Consider the following 17,815-nt stretch of genomic DNA (forward strand, 5'->3'; position numbering starts at 1 on the left):
ATGCTAAAACTATAAATTTGACATTTGCCTAAGCTCGAGCCTTTAAATGGCTCTTGCGTAATTGCACGTAAGTTAACGAAACTGAGCAGAACGGGTATTATGGTTAGTGACATATGAGGCTGCGTATTGGTTCGTTCCCTTAAGCTGGCTTAAGCTCGGTTAAGTCTATTATTTTATGATACATACTTTCACTTTTCAATATCGTATATTAATAAATTTAAGAAAACAAATTTATTCGTCGCGAAAAAAATTGTAGTTGATACCAACTGTCAAGTTTTATTCGCGTTCCACATTATCCACACTCGCAACGAATAAAATAATCGCGTGTACTTAACCTAAAAAAATCATTCTTGTTTTGGTTTCGGTGGTGAATGGTGTTTGGCTGTGGCTCCTTGTAAAACTTCATTCGCGACGAATTAAAAATTCTCATGTGAAAGAAATGTCAAAATCGACGAATATTCGTTCATGTGAATAGTGCTTAAGTCGGGAAGAAGGGATTGTTGGCTTTCGTCGTCTATATTGAATGGAGCATCCTGCTGGCAGCGGAATTCCGTTCGTCGTCGCACAGTCTGCAAATGTAGTCCTTCCATATCCTCAGCATTGACTGCGATTCCACTATGCTATTTCCACTTCCCTCCTTGCAGCTTTCGGTTCGAGGTTTATGTACTTCTGAATTTCGTTTCACCTGCTCATAAAACTTTCGAGCTTCATTTCTCTTCCCATACTCGCGTGGTCCTTCTTTGCAGCGCCGTTTTGCATGCCTGTTGATAAGCTGTGTGCGCTTGTTGGCACTCTTTGTCAAACCAGGGGTTTCAGAGGCAGCATCTCCGATGGCTGCAACATAATGTTGTCACTGGTTATCAATGCTTAATGCGGGCAGCATAGGACTTCTTAAGTGGTTGTTAAAGACTCGATCGGAAAAGTTTTGAAATCTCCTAGAAAATGTGTATTAATTGAAATAAGGACCAGTAAATCGGACAGGTATGACAATTAGTACATCTTACAAATACTTTAAGTTTTGTCAGCTTTGTTTTTTCATTAGACCTTATTTATGTCGTATTAAAATTATCAGCAATACAACACTAAAAGCAGCAATTTCACAACTTGTTTTAATAAATTTTAAAAGAAGCGGCTTAGTTCTAAAATCTTTTGTGACCTTGGCTTTCTGTTTGTCAAAAATATGCTCTCTCAGTCAGAACACATGAGAAACATATGCATGAACTCCAAAAATAAGAACAATCCCATCATATACATGTAATCTTTTAATCTATAAACAGATGTTAAATCCATTTAAGACTTATTTGTTTCATAATACCCAACTCCTAGATAACTGACTAAAATTTAAACTGTGAAAATTTGATCTTGTGGATATGAATATCCTTCGTATTTATTATATCCCCCCTTTGATAAAAAATTGTTTTTTAGAAATAATAACCTTGAACTTCACTTTGAAATATGTATTGATGGGAGGTTATAATGACATAAACACTATTCAAGGTTACTTCGACAGCTTTTTCTATATTGAAATCAATCTTATTCCAACACATAATTGAATTACCGATCAACCGATTCATGATCTTTCTAACAATAAAAATGTTGTAACATTTTTTTTGCGAAACTTAACACGCTTGAATGAATTGGAAACTAAACAAGTTGTAATGGGGGTTGTTTTCTATCGCCTTACATATTTAGCTACTATCCGGCTATAACTTTGTTCATTTCGTAAACCGTCCTCACCCCTTTGACTTTGATCGATTCTATGTGACACAGTGATCTTAGCAATCAATGTCACATAACATTGAAATAAATATGTCACCAAGCGTAACCCGCCATTGACGCTGCGCAGCCTGCCTTATTGTAGCTTTATTCTCTTTATGAATCTTAACGTAGGTACCTATGAAACATATGTGCATTTAATGTACATTTATCTAACATCTGCTTTGGCTATTTAAATTTCTACAAATAGACAAGTGACTCCATATAAACGATCGACCCTATACAAGATCATCATTCAAAATCAACCCTTTTCATAAACAGGGTGGTTTGAAAATGTGAATGACGTTTGCCATTATTTTATTTTATTTGATCAAATTGTTTTTAAGGCTTTTTTATAACTTATGTAGAGAACTATCCCCACACCACATTTATGAAGTCTTAAAAAGTCCATCAAAAGGGATATGAAAAAAGGTCGAAAGTAGTCTTTAGAAGAACATTGGTTTTCTAAATTGATAAAAGTTTGCTATATTTAAAAGTTCAAACTTGACGAAAAGGCCCCAAGTTTAAATTCTATAATCTAGGGTTACTCATAGCATTTCTAGTCTTATATGACATATTTTTTCACATGACATCCCCAACACCCTGTTGTCAACTTATAACTGTTCAACTTGCTCTTTATGAACAATCGATATAAATCATTGCCATCTGGAAGCGACACTGATGCTGCTCATAGTTCCCCATCTCCCATCTCAAAGCTTAGCAAGCCTGATGTCAAGTGTGTAGTGGAAATGTATGTTGATGTCTTGAAAATAAATCTTGTTGTCGAATGGAAACCATAATCAAATGTCATATTTGTTTTTGCAACAAACTGACAAAACTATGACGTCACGATGATGTCGTTAGAAATAGGAACAAAATGTTCTTCATAGTTCGCGCACTTGTAGCTTCTATAGGAGTGAGTGCATCTCAGTCTTTGCATCTGAATCAAACTTATACTTCGATATTCTATTGGGGTTTAAATTGCGAGCTCAGTTTAGAAATAAGGACAGTTGTGGTTGGGACGCGTTTCGAAAGTATGCTGCGATTAAGTGCGGGTTAAAAAATTTGAATATATTCGAAGTTTGCTCGGTTTTGAAAGTTAAAAGACTTTATTTTTTGATTTTGGATTAAAAATGTTTGTTCAAAAAATAAACGTTGTAATGTTAATAGGAGGTTTAATGGTTCTTTGGATAGCGTTTTGTTCTGCCACTGCATCTCATAGGACATTGGAGGACGCTCGAAGTGAACGCAATCGATTGGTGCAAAAGTACATTAAGACATTGAAGAAAGAAGAAGGTGCGATTCGACTAGTTGGAGGCCCAAATGAATATGAGGGTGAGTTTTGATTGTTCATGGTTCGATGAAAGTAACGAAGCGTTGAAATAGTTAAACAATATCTATAGATAAAAATTCAATCTTTCTTACGATGTGCGTATTTGATTACAAAAGGTTAGTACTTCAATAATGACCTTGAACTCTCCCTGATGTTAAAAGGTACCTCTACGTTATCTTTTAAAAAATGTACTAAAGTTTGAATATACTTCTACATTTTTTTTTATTTTATATTTTTTAAAAGTGAAATTTAAAGGTTTTGCAAATTCAAGAGAAAAGAGTTAAAACTTAGATGCTTTTTGTACTTTTGACTTTTTTTAGACTGGGATACTGATTACTTCCCATCCTGTCTGTCGATTTGTTTTGCTTAAAAGGTTTGTAGGTTTTCGTGTTTTGTTAAATAAGTTGTGAGTTGAGTATTCTAAAAAATTTAAAAATTAATAACAATATTTTGCATATGAAGAAATAGTTCGATTTCAAAATCAATTTTTAATGAAAAAAACGGACTGTTGGATTTTTATCAAAAATTCACCAATATTTTTTATTTTTAAAAAGACATTTGATTCCAAAATCAATTTTTACGAACTTTTAGAAATGCTTTTTTAGGTTTTATTTTTTGTTAAAAAACTGTTACCAAATGTTGTTAAAATGTTCACCTTTCTTTTAAACTGTTGTGGTAAACAAAACCACCCACGCAATTTTCTTGAGAGCCCTTTCTGCATTTTTTTGCATTATTATCTGCATAAAAAAATTTGTTTGAAGACTGTATCTCTGCTGGTTCTTGAACTTTGGACGACGAAAAAAACGTCGCGAACATACGGACGTACGAACTTACGTACATACGCACGCGCAGACATCTTTCTAAAAATCTTTTATTTCTACTCTAGGGACCTTGAAACAGTGAGAAATGTCAACAATTTGACAAATCGGACCCATTACAATAACTTCCTATGGGAAGTTAATAATGTTTAAAACAGTTTTTTTCCAAAACCTGAGCAACAACTTAAAATTAATGATAAGCTTCGAAATCAGCAGCAAACTTTAACGCCATAACGCATTTTCAAAACTATGGAAGTATTTAATTCAAGGTTCACAACTTCATATAGAGTCGAGTAAAGACTTATGAGAATTCCCTAAAACTAAGTAAGATGATATAAATTGAGTCTAGAATAGAATGATTTTTACTTTGCAAAATCGCAAAAACCGTTCTCCTTTGTTTGTAGCATTTTTTGAGAGGCGTATTTTAAAAACCTGTAGTCTCCGTGCCGTGATAATTGGTGCGTTAGACTGTCGTGTAAGAAGTCTTAGGTTCAAATCCTTGCCTGTGCCATCTTAAGTTTTTTTTGCGAGACATTGACAAATCCTCCAAAAGTAATTTTTGTCATGAAAAGGGCTTTCTCAAATTAGCCTTTCGGATTCGGCTTCAAACTGTAGGTCCCCTCCATCCCTTGACGCAGTACTCGCACACAGGAATTGAATTGAAAATTTTGACATTTCTCGACGTTTTAAGGTCCCTAGAGTCGAACTAAAAGATTTTTGGAAAGATGTTTGTGCGTGCGTACGTTTGTACGTCCGTACGTTCGCGACATATTTTTCGTAGTCCATAGCTCAAGAACCAGTAGCGATATCGACTTCAAATAAATTTTCTTACACAGATAATAATGCAGAAAGTCCTCTCAAGGAAATTGCGAAATTGTTTTTTTTTGAATAGCTGATGAACATTTTGGATAACTCTAAAAAAAATTTATATTACCAGTCTATTTGTGGAAAAAATCCAATTACGGTTTTTTTATAAATCAAAAAAAAAACCTAAACAAAAATTTGTCACCTCGAAAATTTTATAAATCCAAAAATTATTTCATCTCCAAAACAATTTTTGGTCAATGAAAAATAAAGTTGACGGTTTTTTCTATAAAAAATAAAAACGTAAAAAACATTGCTCAAAGTTGGTAAAAATTTAATTTCGACTCAAACATCTTTTCAAAAATTTCAGAGTATGGCTTCCAACTAATTTTAACTTATAGGAAATATTGTCTTCAACATTCAGACCAAATTTTAGAAAAATCGAATTCACAGTTTTTTTTATAAAAAATAAAACCTAAGCAAAAAAATTAATAAAAGTTGGTAAAAATTGATTTTCGACTGAAATATCTTTTCAAAACTTTGAGATATTGACTTTAAACTCCTTTTACTTATAAAAAATATTGTTGTCAACATTCAGTAAAATACAAAAACTTGGTAAAAAATTACTTTCGACCCAAATATCTTTTCAAAAACTAAAATTATTGTCTTCAAACTTTTTTTATTACACAGAAAATATTGTTTGCGATATTCAGTAGTTTTTTTTTTATAAAAATCCAACACTCCTTTTTTCATAGAAAAATAAAATCTATGAAAAATAGTACGCAAATTTGAAAATAATTAATATTCGGTTCTTTACATCTCTCAAATTAATTTCCAATTTGTAAAAATTTAAAATATAAACCGAACTAGATTTTCAAACTAAACTATTTCTTTATATGAAAAATATTAATGGTTTTAAAATTTTTAAGATTAATTCGACTAACAAGTTTTTTAACCCAACACGAAAACCCACAAATTTTCAAGCAAGACAAATCGACAGACGGGATGGGAAGTTATAAGTGTGGGTTGCATCATAGACTCTTTTTTATTTTATTTTTAAAAACCTGATGTGATAGAAATATTTAAGAGAGGTATTCGAATTTAGGACACCTTAATCCTTTGTGGGACAGATAAGAACTTAATTTTGTGTCTTTTTTCTTTTATTTAAAAATCTGAGATTAAAATGACTGAAAATATATGAAAATAAAAAAAAACCTACGAAGCTTGTACATGGGGCTGAAATTTAAGGAGTTTTTAAACTTTTTTGGAATGTATCTACTTAAAATATGGGGAAAGTTTTTATCTTCCGATTTGTAGTTTCTTTCGATCTTTCCGAATTGTCAAATTGAAAATTTTAACATTTTTTCAAGTTAAATGGTTTCTAGAATCTAAATTTATTGTTTAAGAGAGTTGTCTTTGTGTGCGTGTATACGTATATATGTACTAACTTACTCACTTAAGGTGGCGCTACAGTCCGGGGCGGACCTGGGCCTCAACCAAAATGCGTCTCCAGCCAGTTCGGTCCCTAGCTAGCTGTCTAGAGTTTCGCACGCCAAGTTGGTTGAGGTCTTCACAAACCTGGGTGCGCCACCTGAGTCGGCGTCTTCCTCTACTGCGCCGTCCCTCGGGATTGGATTCGAAGACCTTCCGGGCTGGAGCGTTGATGTCCATCCGCTCTGCATGACCTAGCCATCTAAGCCGTTGGACTTTAATTCTGCTAACTTGTAGGTCAGTGTCGCTGTACAGCCCGCACAGTTCGTCGTTATATCTACTCCTCCATTCTCCATCTATGCGTACGGGACCAAAAATCACCAGAAGAATTTTTCTCTCGAAGCATCCTAAGCCGCTCTCATCTTTGTTTTACAGGGTCCAGGCCTCAGCGCCATAAATGAGAATCGGGATGATAGGTGTCTTATAGATGGTGATTTTAGATGCTTGAGAGAGAACTTTACCACTCAATTGCCTTCTAAGTCCAAAGAAGCTTCTGTAGTTGGTGCAGTTTAGAGGGTCTCCTTTCTTATGTATCGGGCACACTATGCTGAGATTCCACTCATTTGGCATGCTTTCTTCCGACCATATATTTAGCAAATGAGTTGGTGCGTGCTCCCTACCAAGTCATCGCTTGCTGAATAGTTCGGCAGCGATGCCGTCAGCTCCAGCAGCTTTGTTTGACTTAAGCTTAGATATAGCTATCTTCACTTCGTCAAGGTCGGGTAGGCGGAATTGTTGATCTGCGTCGCCGAGGTTGAGTGGTTCTATCTCCCTTACAGCGGAATTCGGTTCGTCATCGCCGTTATAAAATTTGGAGAAGTGATCTTTCCATATTCTCAGCATCGACTGCGGTTCTACTACGATGTTCCCCTGATCGTCCTTACAGGCTTCTGTTCGTGGCTGGTACCCTTGGGAGGTTTTTTTTTTATCTTTTGGTAAAATTTACGAACCTCATTCCTGTTGTGACATCCCTCTATCTCCTCGACCGCGTGCTTCTCATGCTCTCTTTTTTTCCATCTAAGAAGCCGGTGTTCTCCTCTCCTTTTCTGCTCGTAGAGCTCGCGAGCAGCTCTAACCCTCTTGTGCAGCGCCGTTTTGTATGCCTCTTGTTTCGCTGCGAGCGCTTGCCGGCATTCGTCGTCAAACCAGGGGTTTCGCTGTGGTGGCTGTGTGAAACCTAGCACTTCAGTGGCGGCATCTCTGATGGCTGCAATACAATGTTGCCACTGGTTTACAATGCTTAATGCAGGAAGCATAGGACTTCTTAAGTGGTTATTAGAGACTCGATCGGAAAAGGACATGGCAGTCTCTTGCGATTGTAGCCGTCTAACGTCAAATCTTCTCACAGTGCTTCCTTGTTTTGGCTTGGATCTGGATATCCGTAGCCGTACCTTGGCTACAACGAGGTAGTGGTCCGAGTTAATGTTGGCCTCTCGGAATGTTCGGATATCCTGGATACTGGAGAAGTGTCGTGCGTCGATCGCAATGTGGTCAATCTGGTTGACGGTTGATTGATCAGGAGATTTCCATGTCCCCTGGTGGATGTTACGATGCGTGAACTGCGTACTAGCTACCAGAACGTCTCGCCCCGCGGCGAAATCGACCAGCCTGAATCCGTTGTCGGAGGTAGTGTCGTGCAGGCTGTATCTCCCGATTATGCCACCAAAGATTTCTTCTCTTCCTAGCTTGGCATTAAAATCTCCTAAGACAATTTTAGACAAAATTATGCCAAGGCACTGCTCATATCTCTTGTCACAGATTTCGAAGAATATGTCTTTGGTGTCTTCATCTTTCTCCTCTGTTGGGGCATGCGCGCTTACTATTGTTATGTTGGCGAATTTAGCCTTGATGCGGTGCCTTGTGGAAACACCTCTCCCCCCTCTCTCGTTTGCTCCCCTAACAACTTTCCACTGGGGTTGGAACCCAATCTCCAGTTGAAGTACTAGGCACCCGATGTTCACCGCGGGGAGGTGAGAGTAGGAGTTGATAGACAGAGGTGGGTTTTGAGAAAAACCTGTGGACGCTTGTGTCCTCTTGAATGCACATGTCTACCATTTGAACATCATATGTATGTATGTTTGGATTTTTTGTTTACATCAAATATCACACAAACCAATAACTCTATCCACTTCAACAAAATTTTAGAATTCAATTTTTGTTGACAAAACAAATGAAAAATATCTCACGAATATAAAATTATGTACATATGTTACTTCCAGAAAAATTTTATACAACGAAGAAAAAATTTATTTTTAGATACATACATACATGTACGTACATAAATCAAATTGACAAATTTCTCAAAAAAAATATGAATTGATTTTCAGCTCCATTCATTGGTTTGAGAATTTTTTAAAGATATTGACTTTAAACTTATAATATTTATTTAAACTGTGATCCCACATGAATCTTGAGACTTTATTTCAAGGGCGGATAGAGACTTTTAATTAGGGGGGGGGGGGGGGGGGTCACACACTTATATGAGTTCTTACTAACCGCTTCAAAATGTTCTTTAATGTTTTTGTAAAGGATGCAATACAAAATTTAAAAAAGAGGCTGGGATGCGACCCACACTGATAACTTCCCATCCCGTCTGTCGATTTGTCTTGCTTAAAAGTTTTTCTTTATGTACTCGTATCAATTTTTACCAAATATGCGTACTCTTTTTGTAGATTTTATTTTTTATATGAAAAAACGGACTGTTGGATTTTTATATAAAAATTACTGAATATCGAAAACAATATTTTCTGTGAAATAAGTTTCAAGCCAATATTTTTAAGTTTTGAAAAGCTATTTGAGTCGAAAGTAAATTTTTACGAAGTTTTAGTATTGTTTTTATTTTAGAGTTTTATTTTTTGTAAAAAAAACTGTCAATTCGATTTTTTTTCAAACTTTAATTGTATGTTGACAACAAGATTTTTTGAAAGATAAAAGTAAATTAAAGCCAATATCTCAAAGTTTTGAAAAGATATTTGAGTCGAAAATCAATTTTTACCAACTTTTATAAATTTTTTTTGTAAAAAAACTGTCAATTCGATTTTTTTCAAACTTTAATTGTATGTTGACAACAAGATTTTTTGAAAGATAAAAGTAAATTAAAGCCAATATCTCAAAGTTTTGAAAAGATATTTGAGTCGAAAATCAATTTTTACCAACTTTTATAAATTATTTTTTTTAGGTTTTTATTTTTTGTAAAAAAACTGTCAATTCGATTTTTTTCAAACTTTAACTGAATGTTGACAACAAGATTTTTTGAAAGATAAAAGTAAATAAAAGCCAATATCTCAAAGTTTTGAAAAGATATTTGAGTCGAAAATCAATTTTTACCAACTTTTATAAATTTGTTTTGTAGGTTTTTTTTTATGTAAAAAAAATTTCAATTCGATTTTTTTCAAACTTTAACTGAATGTTGACAACAAGAGTGTTTGAAAGATAAAAGTAAATAAAAGCCAATATCTCAAAGTTTTGAAAAGATATTTGAGTCGAAAATCAATTTTTACCAACTTTTATAAATTTTTTTTGTAGGTTTTTTTTTTGTATGTAAAAAAAATTTCAATTCGATTTTTTTCAAACTTTAACTGAATATTGACAACAAGATTTTTTGAAAGATAAAAGTAAATTAAAGCCAATATCTCAAAGTTTTGAAAAGATATTTGAGTCGAAAATCAATTTTTACCAACTTTTATAAATTATTTTTTTAGGTTTTTATTTTTTGTAAAAAAAACTGTCAATTCGATTTTTCTCAAAATTTTTCAGAATGTTAAAATTAATATTTCTTATAAAATAAAATAAGTTTGAAGCCTTAATTTTAAGTTTTTGAAAAGATATTTGAATCCATATTCAATTTTTACGAACTTGAGTAATGTTTTTTTTAGATTTTTATTTTTTATAAAAAAACTGTCAATTAGATTTTTCTCAAAATTTTATCAGATATCAAAAACATTATTCTTCGTTGCACAAAATTGTTTTAGAGATAAAATCATATTTCAGTCGTAAAATTTTGGAGGTGACAAATTTTTTTTTTCAGTTTTATTGATTTTAAAAAAAACCGTTATATTGATTTTTTTCAAAAAATATACCTGTTTGGTATCACGTTACAATCTATTATATAAAATTTAATTCAAGTCTCTAGCGTTTTTGGTTCGTAAGATATTTAGGGTTAACCAAAATTTTCACCTTTTTTCAAACTGCTATGGTAAAAAAACCACCCACGCAATTTTCTTGAGAGCCCTTTCTGCATCTTTCTGCCTTATTATCTGTATAACAAAATTTATTTAAAGTCGATATCTCTTCTGGTTCTTGAGCTATGGACAACGAAAAAAACGTCGCGAACGTACGGACGTACGGACGTACAAACGTACGTAAACACGCACGCACAGACATCTTTCTAAAAATCTTTTATTTCGACTCTAGGGACCTTGAAACGTCGAGAAATGTCAAAATTTTCAATTTGACAAATCGGACCCATTACAATAACTTCCTATGGGAAGTTAATAACATATTTTCGGTAGTCTACTATTACTATCGCTATCAATCTGCTTACTCGTATTCTGACCTTAAAGGAGTCAACAAAACTTTAAAATTGTAGGGAGAAAAATACTTGGTTCTTAAATTTGAGGACATAGGTGCATTTAAGTACACAATATCTCTAAAAAATTAAATTAAGTTGGGAAGAAACGTTTGTGTGGAACTCACAAATTACACGTTTTTCAATTAGCCATTAGTTTAACAAAAGTGTTGCTTTTGTTGTTTTTGCGACATTTATATTATTGAAATTCGTGTTTAAATCTTAATTCTAGAGCATCAAAAACAGAAAGTTCCAGATCATCCATTCAAAAGAAGATCTTTTAAAATTTTTTGTATTCAACAGAAAATCAATTTTGAAAGAAATAAAATGCACGACTGGGTCGCTAGAACTTGCTAATGTCTTCCAAAAAGTCTGTTTAAAAACATTTCCTACATTTTTAGATTTAAAAATGTAACTTATTTTTTTTCGAAAATCATTTTAAACTTTAAATTTTGTCTAAAGAATATTTTTGGTAAGCACTAAATAAAGTGTTTATAGATATACATTTTACATTTAAATTTCGTTATCAAATTTTTGTAAAAACTAAATATTTTTTAATCATCAAAAATCATCATAAATTTGATAATTTTGATCATCGACAAGAGCTTGCACAGAAAAAGAATATTATTGAAATCGGTCCACTAGTTCTTGGGAAACCTTTAAAAAAAATAAAGGTTCTATGAAGGGTACCCTTCTGGAGCAATAACAAAATATGTTTTTCTTGTAGAAAGAAGCCAAATTTAAAGTACAAAATTTAGAGAAAGTTTTATTTAATATTTCTTCTTAAGTACCTGAATATTTGCTACTACCCTACTACCCCCACTACCCCCCCCCCCCTCTATCCGTATCCGGCATTGACATAGGCAAACTGCACGTTGGACTTTATTGCGTTTTCTGCGGTTTATAACTTTTTCTAAAGCAGTCCACGAGACTGCCACACCGTAAATTAAAATCTGTATTATTACCTTTGTGTATAACCAATGTGTAATTCGGTTTTATAGGCCCCAACAGCTTTTTTGCAAGAGAAGAGAGCTAAAGTAGCTTTTTGACTCTTACTTGTATATAACGTTACCAATTTATTTTTTTGTCTAAAATAAGCCTAAAGTATTAGTTTGTCCATGGCATATTGTAAGATTTCTTTTAGGGGGAGCTAAAATGCTTTCATGAGACCGCTATATCAATGTCATTCGCATAGGCAATTACTCGGCCCTCGGCATCCAGACCAGTAAGGATTTCGTTAGCCAATAGGTTCCATAGGAAAGGGCATAGAACACTATCTTGCGATTCCCCTCTACTAACGAATCTTATAGGAGAAAAGTCGCCCCGATTTGAGTTAAATAGACTGCTAGTCAGTATTAAAGGAATTAACTATATAAGCGAAGCCCCTACGTTCTGAGATTTGTATGCAGATGTGATTCCAGTTATGTAGGTACACGTTGCTAAAACAAGAGCGGATCCAGAGGGGGGTCGTAGGGGTCATGAGCCCCCTCCCTAGATGATAATTTGTTTGTATTTTTTGTAGGAATTTCTTTAATTCAAAACTAATCGTACTCTGTCAATGGATATGAGCCCTATTATATTTTGAATTATTTATTTTTTTTATATGAAAACAAAATTTGTATTTTACTTTCTAAACTTTGTTGCAAAAAGTACCACTTTTAACTGAGGGCTGGACCAAGAACATAATATGAATCTGAAATTAAGCCCTATTCCAAAAACTTAGCACAAATTCATCAAATATTGACCAATGGACGTTTCAGGGGGGTCATATGAGCCATAAAGTTAATGCAGTTAAGTTGTGTAAGTAAAGATTTGTAAGTAATTTAACGACATTCAACAAAAAGTGGTTTGTTGTCAAAAGCATTTAAAATTTTCGCAACTTCAGTAATGCTTTAAATAATTTCATAAAATTTGTTTCGAAGAAAAAGAGCAAAGATTCAGGTTTTTAAGAAAAAACCTTGAATAAGAGATCATCTATTTTATATTAAGTTCCCTTTAAATTCCTGGAACTAGCCTTCAATTCCATCTTTTTTTTTATGTTCATAAATAGTGAACATTGAAGTGATTTTTACTTGCGACACATAGGAAATATGTTTATGCCAAGTATTGAATTCGTAAAACATTTGGAATCAAACATGACATTACGATGTTAGAAAAGTCAAAAAAAGTGGGTGTTCCATTCCATCCGTCTGTCTGTTTGTCCTGGCCCCTAAAGCATAAACCACTGTTTTTTTTTCAGTTCTTAATACTAAAAGTAACAGCAGATAGATTTGTTTAGAACTTTCTCTAATTTTTTTCTTAATTCGGCTTCTTTTTACAAGAAAAACATATTTTGGTATTGCTCCAGAAGTTTACCCCTCAGAAAGCCGTTATTTTGTTCAATAATCTTGTTTTTCAATGCATTCTCTTGTCGATGGTCCAATTTTCAAATTGATGATGCTTTTTGATGATCGAAAATGTAATTATTTTTTTTAATGGCATTTAAATTTTTGAGAACATTTTGAAGGGATTTCGCTTTAGATGTTGTAGAACTGAGATTTAAACACGAATTTCAAGAATATACATAAATGTCCCAAAAACAGCAAAAGTGAAACTTTTGTTAAACTAATGGCTTATTGAAAAACACAGTGCACGTTTCATATCTATTTATTTGACGAAGGGAGTATCATGCCATCTGGTCCTGCAGATTTAGGTGGTTCGAAGCTGTTTAAAGTCCATTGTAGCTAGCCCCTTGTGATCAGATCTGCGTGGATATGTTACATTAGAACTTCAACGAATTTGATTGTTGCAAATTGTGGTTAGAGAGCTACCAGGAAATTGAGTATCCAGTAGTAAGTTCAGCTTTTCTTTACTTGAAATTTTCCAGGAGCCATCTACATTTTGCAGATAGCTTGACATTGATGGATTAGATGAAAGAATTTATGTAACCTAGAAACCTCCGTAGCTTCTCCTATTGTACCACAGAATGACCGACAGGATGATCGCTGTTGTATCAGTAAATGCAAAAGTTTACTGAAATGGTATTTGTATTTTGTTTATTTCAAAAATCGCTTACAAGGTATAGGACATGAGTCTTATAAAGTGTTGCAAGCCTTTACAGTAATTTCAGAATTTGAATTAAAATTATATAACTAAGACTTCTATTTACATATTTATATAAAGAAGAGGAAATTAAGCATCTATTTACATATTTATATAAAGAAAAGAAAACATCAATTATTTGTAAAATAGTTGAAAAGTAAACATTTAAAACTACTTATGCTTCTTATTCTTCTCATAGCGATGGGCAGAGAGTTCCAAAGGCGTAGAATATGAATAAAAAATTGACGCTCAGTGTTTAGAATCAGAGAGCGAAAGTTCATTAAACTGCCTAGGCTACAACCAGAAATCCGTACCGCAAAAATGGATATGTGATCATAACGACGTAGATTATAAATATAGGGGGCAATATTGTTGTAGGCCACATTCAATTTGCGACTAGTCACACAGTCTAGTTTACAAAAGATTTCACACCCATACAGGACAATTGGTAGTATAAGGGCCTTAGCAAGTAGCAGTTTAGTTTTGATCGGGTTGAAATTTCGAGTGATTTGAAGAAGGCAGAGACTTCCATAGACTTTACCAATGGCACTATTAAGGTGGTCATCCCAAGTGGGAGTGCGATTGAATACTACTGTAGCAGTACCTGTTTGCTTTTTGGGTATGGGAATATTCTTAGCCTTCTTCCATTCTAAAGGAAATTCGGAAGTAGTCAATATGCTGTTAAATACATATTGCGCAGTATATATGGAAGCAGTAGTCACGAGAACTTAGGGTTCATTTGGTTCAGGCCAGTAGCATTAGTTTAATCGATATTATTGTCTCTACAATTTCTTCCTCTTGTATTCTTATAAAACTCAAAGAACTGTTGATAGCAGTTGGTTCCTCCTCAGAAAGGGAATGAACGGGTGAAGCAACGTTTAAGGGCATTTACGTAAACTTTTTGTTGAGTGCATCACAATCGACATCACCAACAGGTTTGCCAATACCGATTTCAAGCAGGTTTTTCCATAATCTTTTGCCAGAGGTTAAAGAACCAAGTTTGTTTTCATAATAAAGTCTTTTTGCCGTTCTGACCATTACGACAACTTGATTACGCAGTCTGCAATACAAATAGTGTTTGTTTTCTCTCCATTAAGAGTTTTGGTGGTATATTTCTTTTAATTTTTTCTTACCGTGTCAACCATAGTCAAGTTTTGTAGTCATTTCTGACCCAATTTAAACTCTTCAATTAAATATTATACCATACGTTCATCTTGATTCCGATCAGCTGTAGATCCAATTTGTTTTCCAAAATAAGGTTGAATGTTACAAATGTACGAAATCTCTCTACAAGTGTAGATTCGAAATTTCAGGCCGTATTTTTCTGGTTTACTTGGCATATATGTATAGAACCCGTGAACTCCTAGAGTAAAGTGCTTCCTCAAATTAACCATTCTGAAATCACTCGAACACATAAATGGTTAAAACTTGTAAGTTACTAGTCCCTAGTTCTCAACGAATTTCAAAGATTCAGTTGAATTATTTCCAAACTTAAAACTATCTAGTTTCAAAAATCCACCCGAAAAATTGCTTTAGATCTTATAACGTTTATTTGCCTTTATATTTTACTTATTTTAAACTTTAATTTTTGTAGGTAATATTGAAATTCTTCATAATAACAAATGGGGTTCGGTGTGTGACGACGAATGGGACAATTCGGAGGCACAAGTTGTTTGTCGACAACTCGGATTCCCTGGATTCAAAAAATTCACCCACAGTGGAGCATATGGACCAGCAAGACGTAAGTTCCGGCAGATTGTAAGTAGAAAACCTTATTAATTCTTACGTTTTTGTACCTGTAGGTCGTTTTTGGATGGACAATGTCATCTGTGATGGACATGAAAAGGAACTAACTGATTGTCGCTTCGACGATTGGGGTCAAAGTGACTGTGAATCCTCGGAAGCGGCAGGTGTTGTTTGTAAAGCTCCTCTTGCAGACAAATTCGGGGTAAACAAACAGGAACCTAAAGAAAAAATACCAAAACGTCGGATCCACCATTCACATCGAATGGACGTCCGGCTGAAGGGTGGACGAACCAGAAGTGAAGGACGAATTGAAGTTCGAATCAACGGGGGTCAATGGGGAAGTATTTGCTCAGACGGTTGGTCCTTGTTAGAAGCAAATGTTGTGTGTCGGCAATTGAATCTGGGCTATGCGGAAGGAGCCTTCCAGACCGACTTCTTCGGTGGATCGAATATCTCAAAGACCATTCTCAGTGGAACAGAGTGCTATGGCAATGAGTCTTCCTTGGCTCATTGCTTACATCATGATCATTTGAATGGATTCAGTCACTGCCATGGATCCCCGAATCATGTAGCAGCGGTTACATGCAATCACCTAGCTCCGGATTTGGTTTTCAATTACCTTGAATTGGAGCAAACGGCTCATTTAGAAGATCGACCAATGTTCTTCCTGCAATGTGCCATGGAGGAGAACTGTGTAGCCGCAGAGGCGTATGAAATCCAGAAGTCCAATCCTGATTGGCATTTGATGACTCGAAGGTTGCTAAAGTTCACTGCAAGTGTGTTGAATGCAGGAAACACCGATTTCAGACCATCCATTCCGAAACACCTGTGGGAGTGGCACATGTGTCATATGTAAGTTTATTGATTCTTCAAAAGAAACAAACAGATTTTTGAACTTATTTTCCTATTTTAAAGGCACTACCACAGCATGGAAGTATTTGCTGTTTTTGACATATTTGATCTGAGTGGTAAGAAGGTGGCTCAAGGCCATAAGGCTTCATTCTGTTTGGAGGACAATCAATGCCTGCCAGGAGCAAAACCAAAATATGCATGTGCCAACTTTGGAGATCAAGGTAAAAATTGAGTAAAGGGTTTTTTGGATCAAAAAATAATCCTCAAAATTGTGTTTCCAGGAATCTCTGTTAACTGTTCGGATATTTATCGTTACAACATCGACTGCCAATGGGTGGATATAAGTGAAATGGAAACTGGGGATTATGTCATGAAGATTTCGGTGAATCCTGAATTCAAGGTTTCCGAAATGTCTTTCGATAATAATGCTGCTGTATGCAAATTAACTTACACTGAATCGTATGCAAGGGTTTACGATTGTCACATGACACGACCTTAAAGTAATGTGTTTCTACAGTTCTGTCTGTTTTGTTAATAAAGTTTGTTCTTTAAGATACTTTGTATATGTAAAATAAAACTGTCATTTGCATTTAATATAAGAAACTTCTTCTATTTTATTGTGTAAATTCAAAATCAGCAAGTTCTAAATGTTTACTTGCCAACAAATTTTACTTTGTGTCCCTGCTTAAAGGCATACAATTACATATTAAGATTCAAAAATGAAAGATTGAGGAGGATCAATAAGTGTGTGAAATAAGAGATTTTAAACATTCTTGAAATTAAAGTGGGAAACAATTTTAAGATTCACTTTCTACATAAGAATAGTGTTTTTCAAAAAAGCTGTTAGATTAATACACCGACATCAAACCCTTATTAAACATTGTCTTAAACATTTATGTTATCAAAGGGCAAAAGCTCTTAAGTCAACTTAAGTAGTAATTTTTTTCTTTTATTTTTATGAGTTGTATTCAAAATCTTTCTTACTTTATCTTTGATTAACCTATACAAATAATTAGAAAGTCACAACCTTTTATTAAATACTTGAGTTTTGGAGTTAAAAATTCACTTCGTAAGAAACCGTGAAAAGTTGGTGGACAAAAGAGGTTTTTCCTTTTGAGCAGAGATTTGAAGTCAAAAGTGAAAACTGAAATGAAGAAGAGTCAAAAAGAAAACAACGTGGTTCACTAGCCACCCTGGAGCCTGCAAAGATAAATAGGGGAATACCGTAGTCGACACGCAGTCAATGCTAAAAATCTGGAGAGATCATTTCAACCAGCTGCCTAATATGGTGATGAAGTCAACGGTTCCGCCAGCATGCAGCCACGTCAAATCCATTTGGTTGACGATCTAGAGTTCCACCCACCCGAC

General features: G+C 34.3%; 1 protein-coding gene across 1 annotated transcript; it reads left to right on the forward strand.

Moving 5' to 3' along the window:
- The first annotated feature begins 2,692 nt into the window (after window positions 1-2,692).
- Window positions 2,693-17,050, forward strand: LOC129941523 (lysyl oxidase homolog 2B). The gene is made up of 5 exons (XM_056050194.1): window positions 2,693-3,090; window positions 15,444-15,590; window positions 15,652-16,447; window positions 16,511-16,668; window positions 16,729-17,050. Exons 1-5 carry the CDS (start codon window positions 2,889-2,891, stop codon window positions 16,944-16,946), a joined length of 1,521 nt encoding a protein of 506 aa, XP_055906169.1. The 5' UTR covers window positions 2,693-2,888; the 3' UTR covers window positions 16,947-17,050.
- Window positions 17,051-17,815: the final 765 nt, after the last annotated feature.

The sequence above is a fragment of the Eupeodes corollae genome, chromosome 1, assembly GCF_945859685.1.
Source record: "Eupeodes corollae chromosome 1, idEupCoro1.1, whole genome shotgun sequence".
Lineage (NCBI taxonomy): Eukaryota > Metazoa > Arthropoda > Insecta > Diptera > Syrphidae > Eupeodes > Eupeodes corollae.

Coding starts and splice junctions, on each gene's coding strand:
- LOC129941523 (XM_056050194.1), top strand. CDS start 2,889: ATGTTTGTTCAAAAAATAAACGTTGTAATGTTAATAGGAGGTTTAATG. Junction 15,591..15,651: donor AGCATATGGACCAGCAAGAC/GTAAGTTCCGGC, acceptor TTGTACCTGTAG/GTCGTTTTTGGATGGACAAT. Junction 16,669..16,728: donor TGCCAACTTTGGAGATCAAG/GTAAAAATTGAG, acceptor TTGTGTTTCCAG/GAATCTCTGTTAACTGTTCG.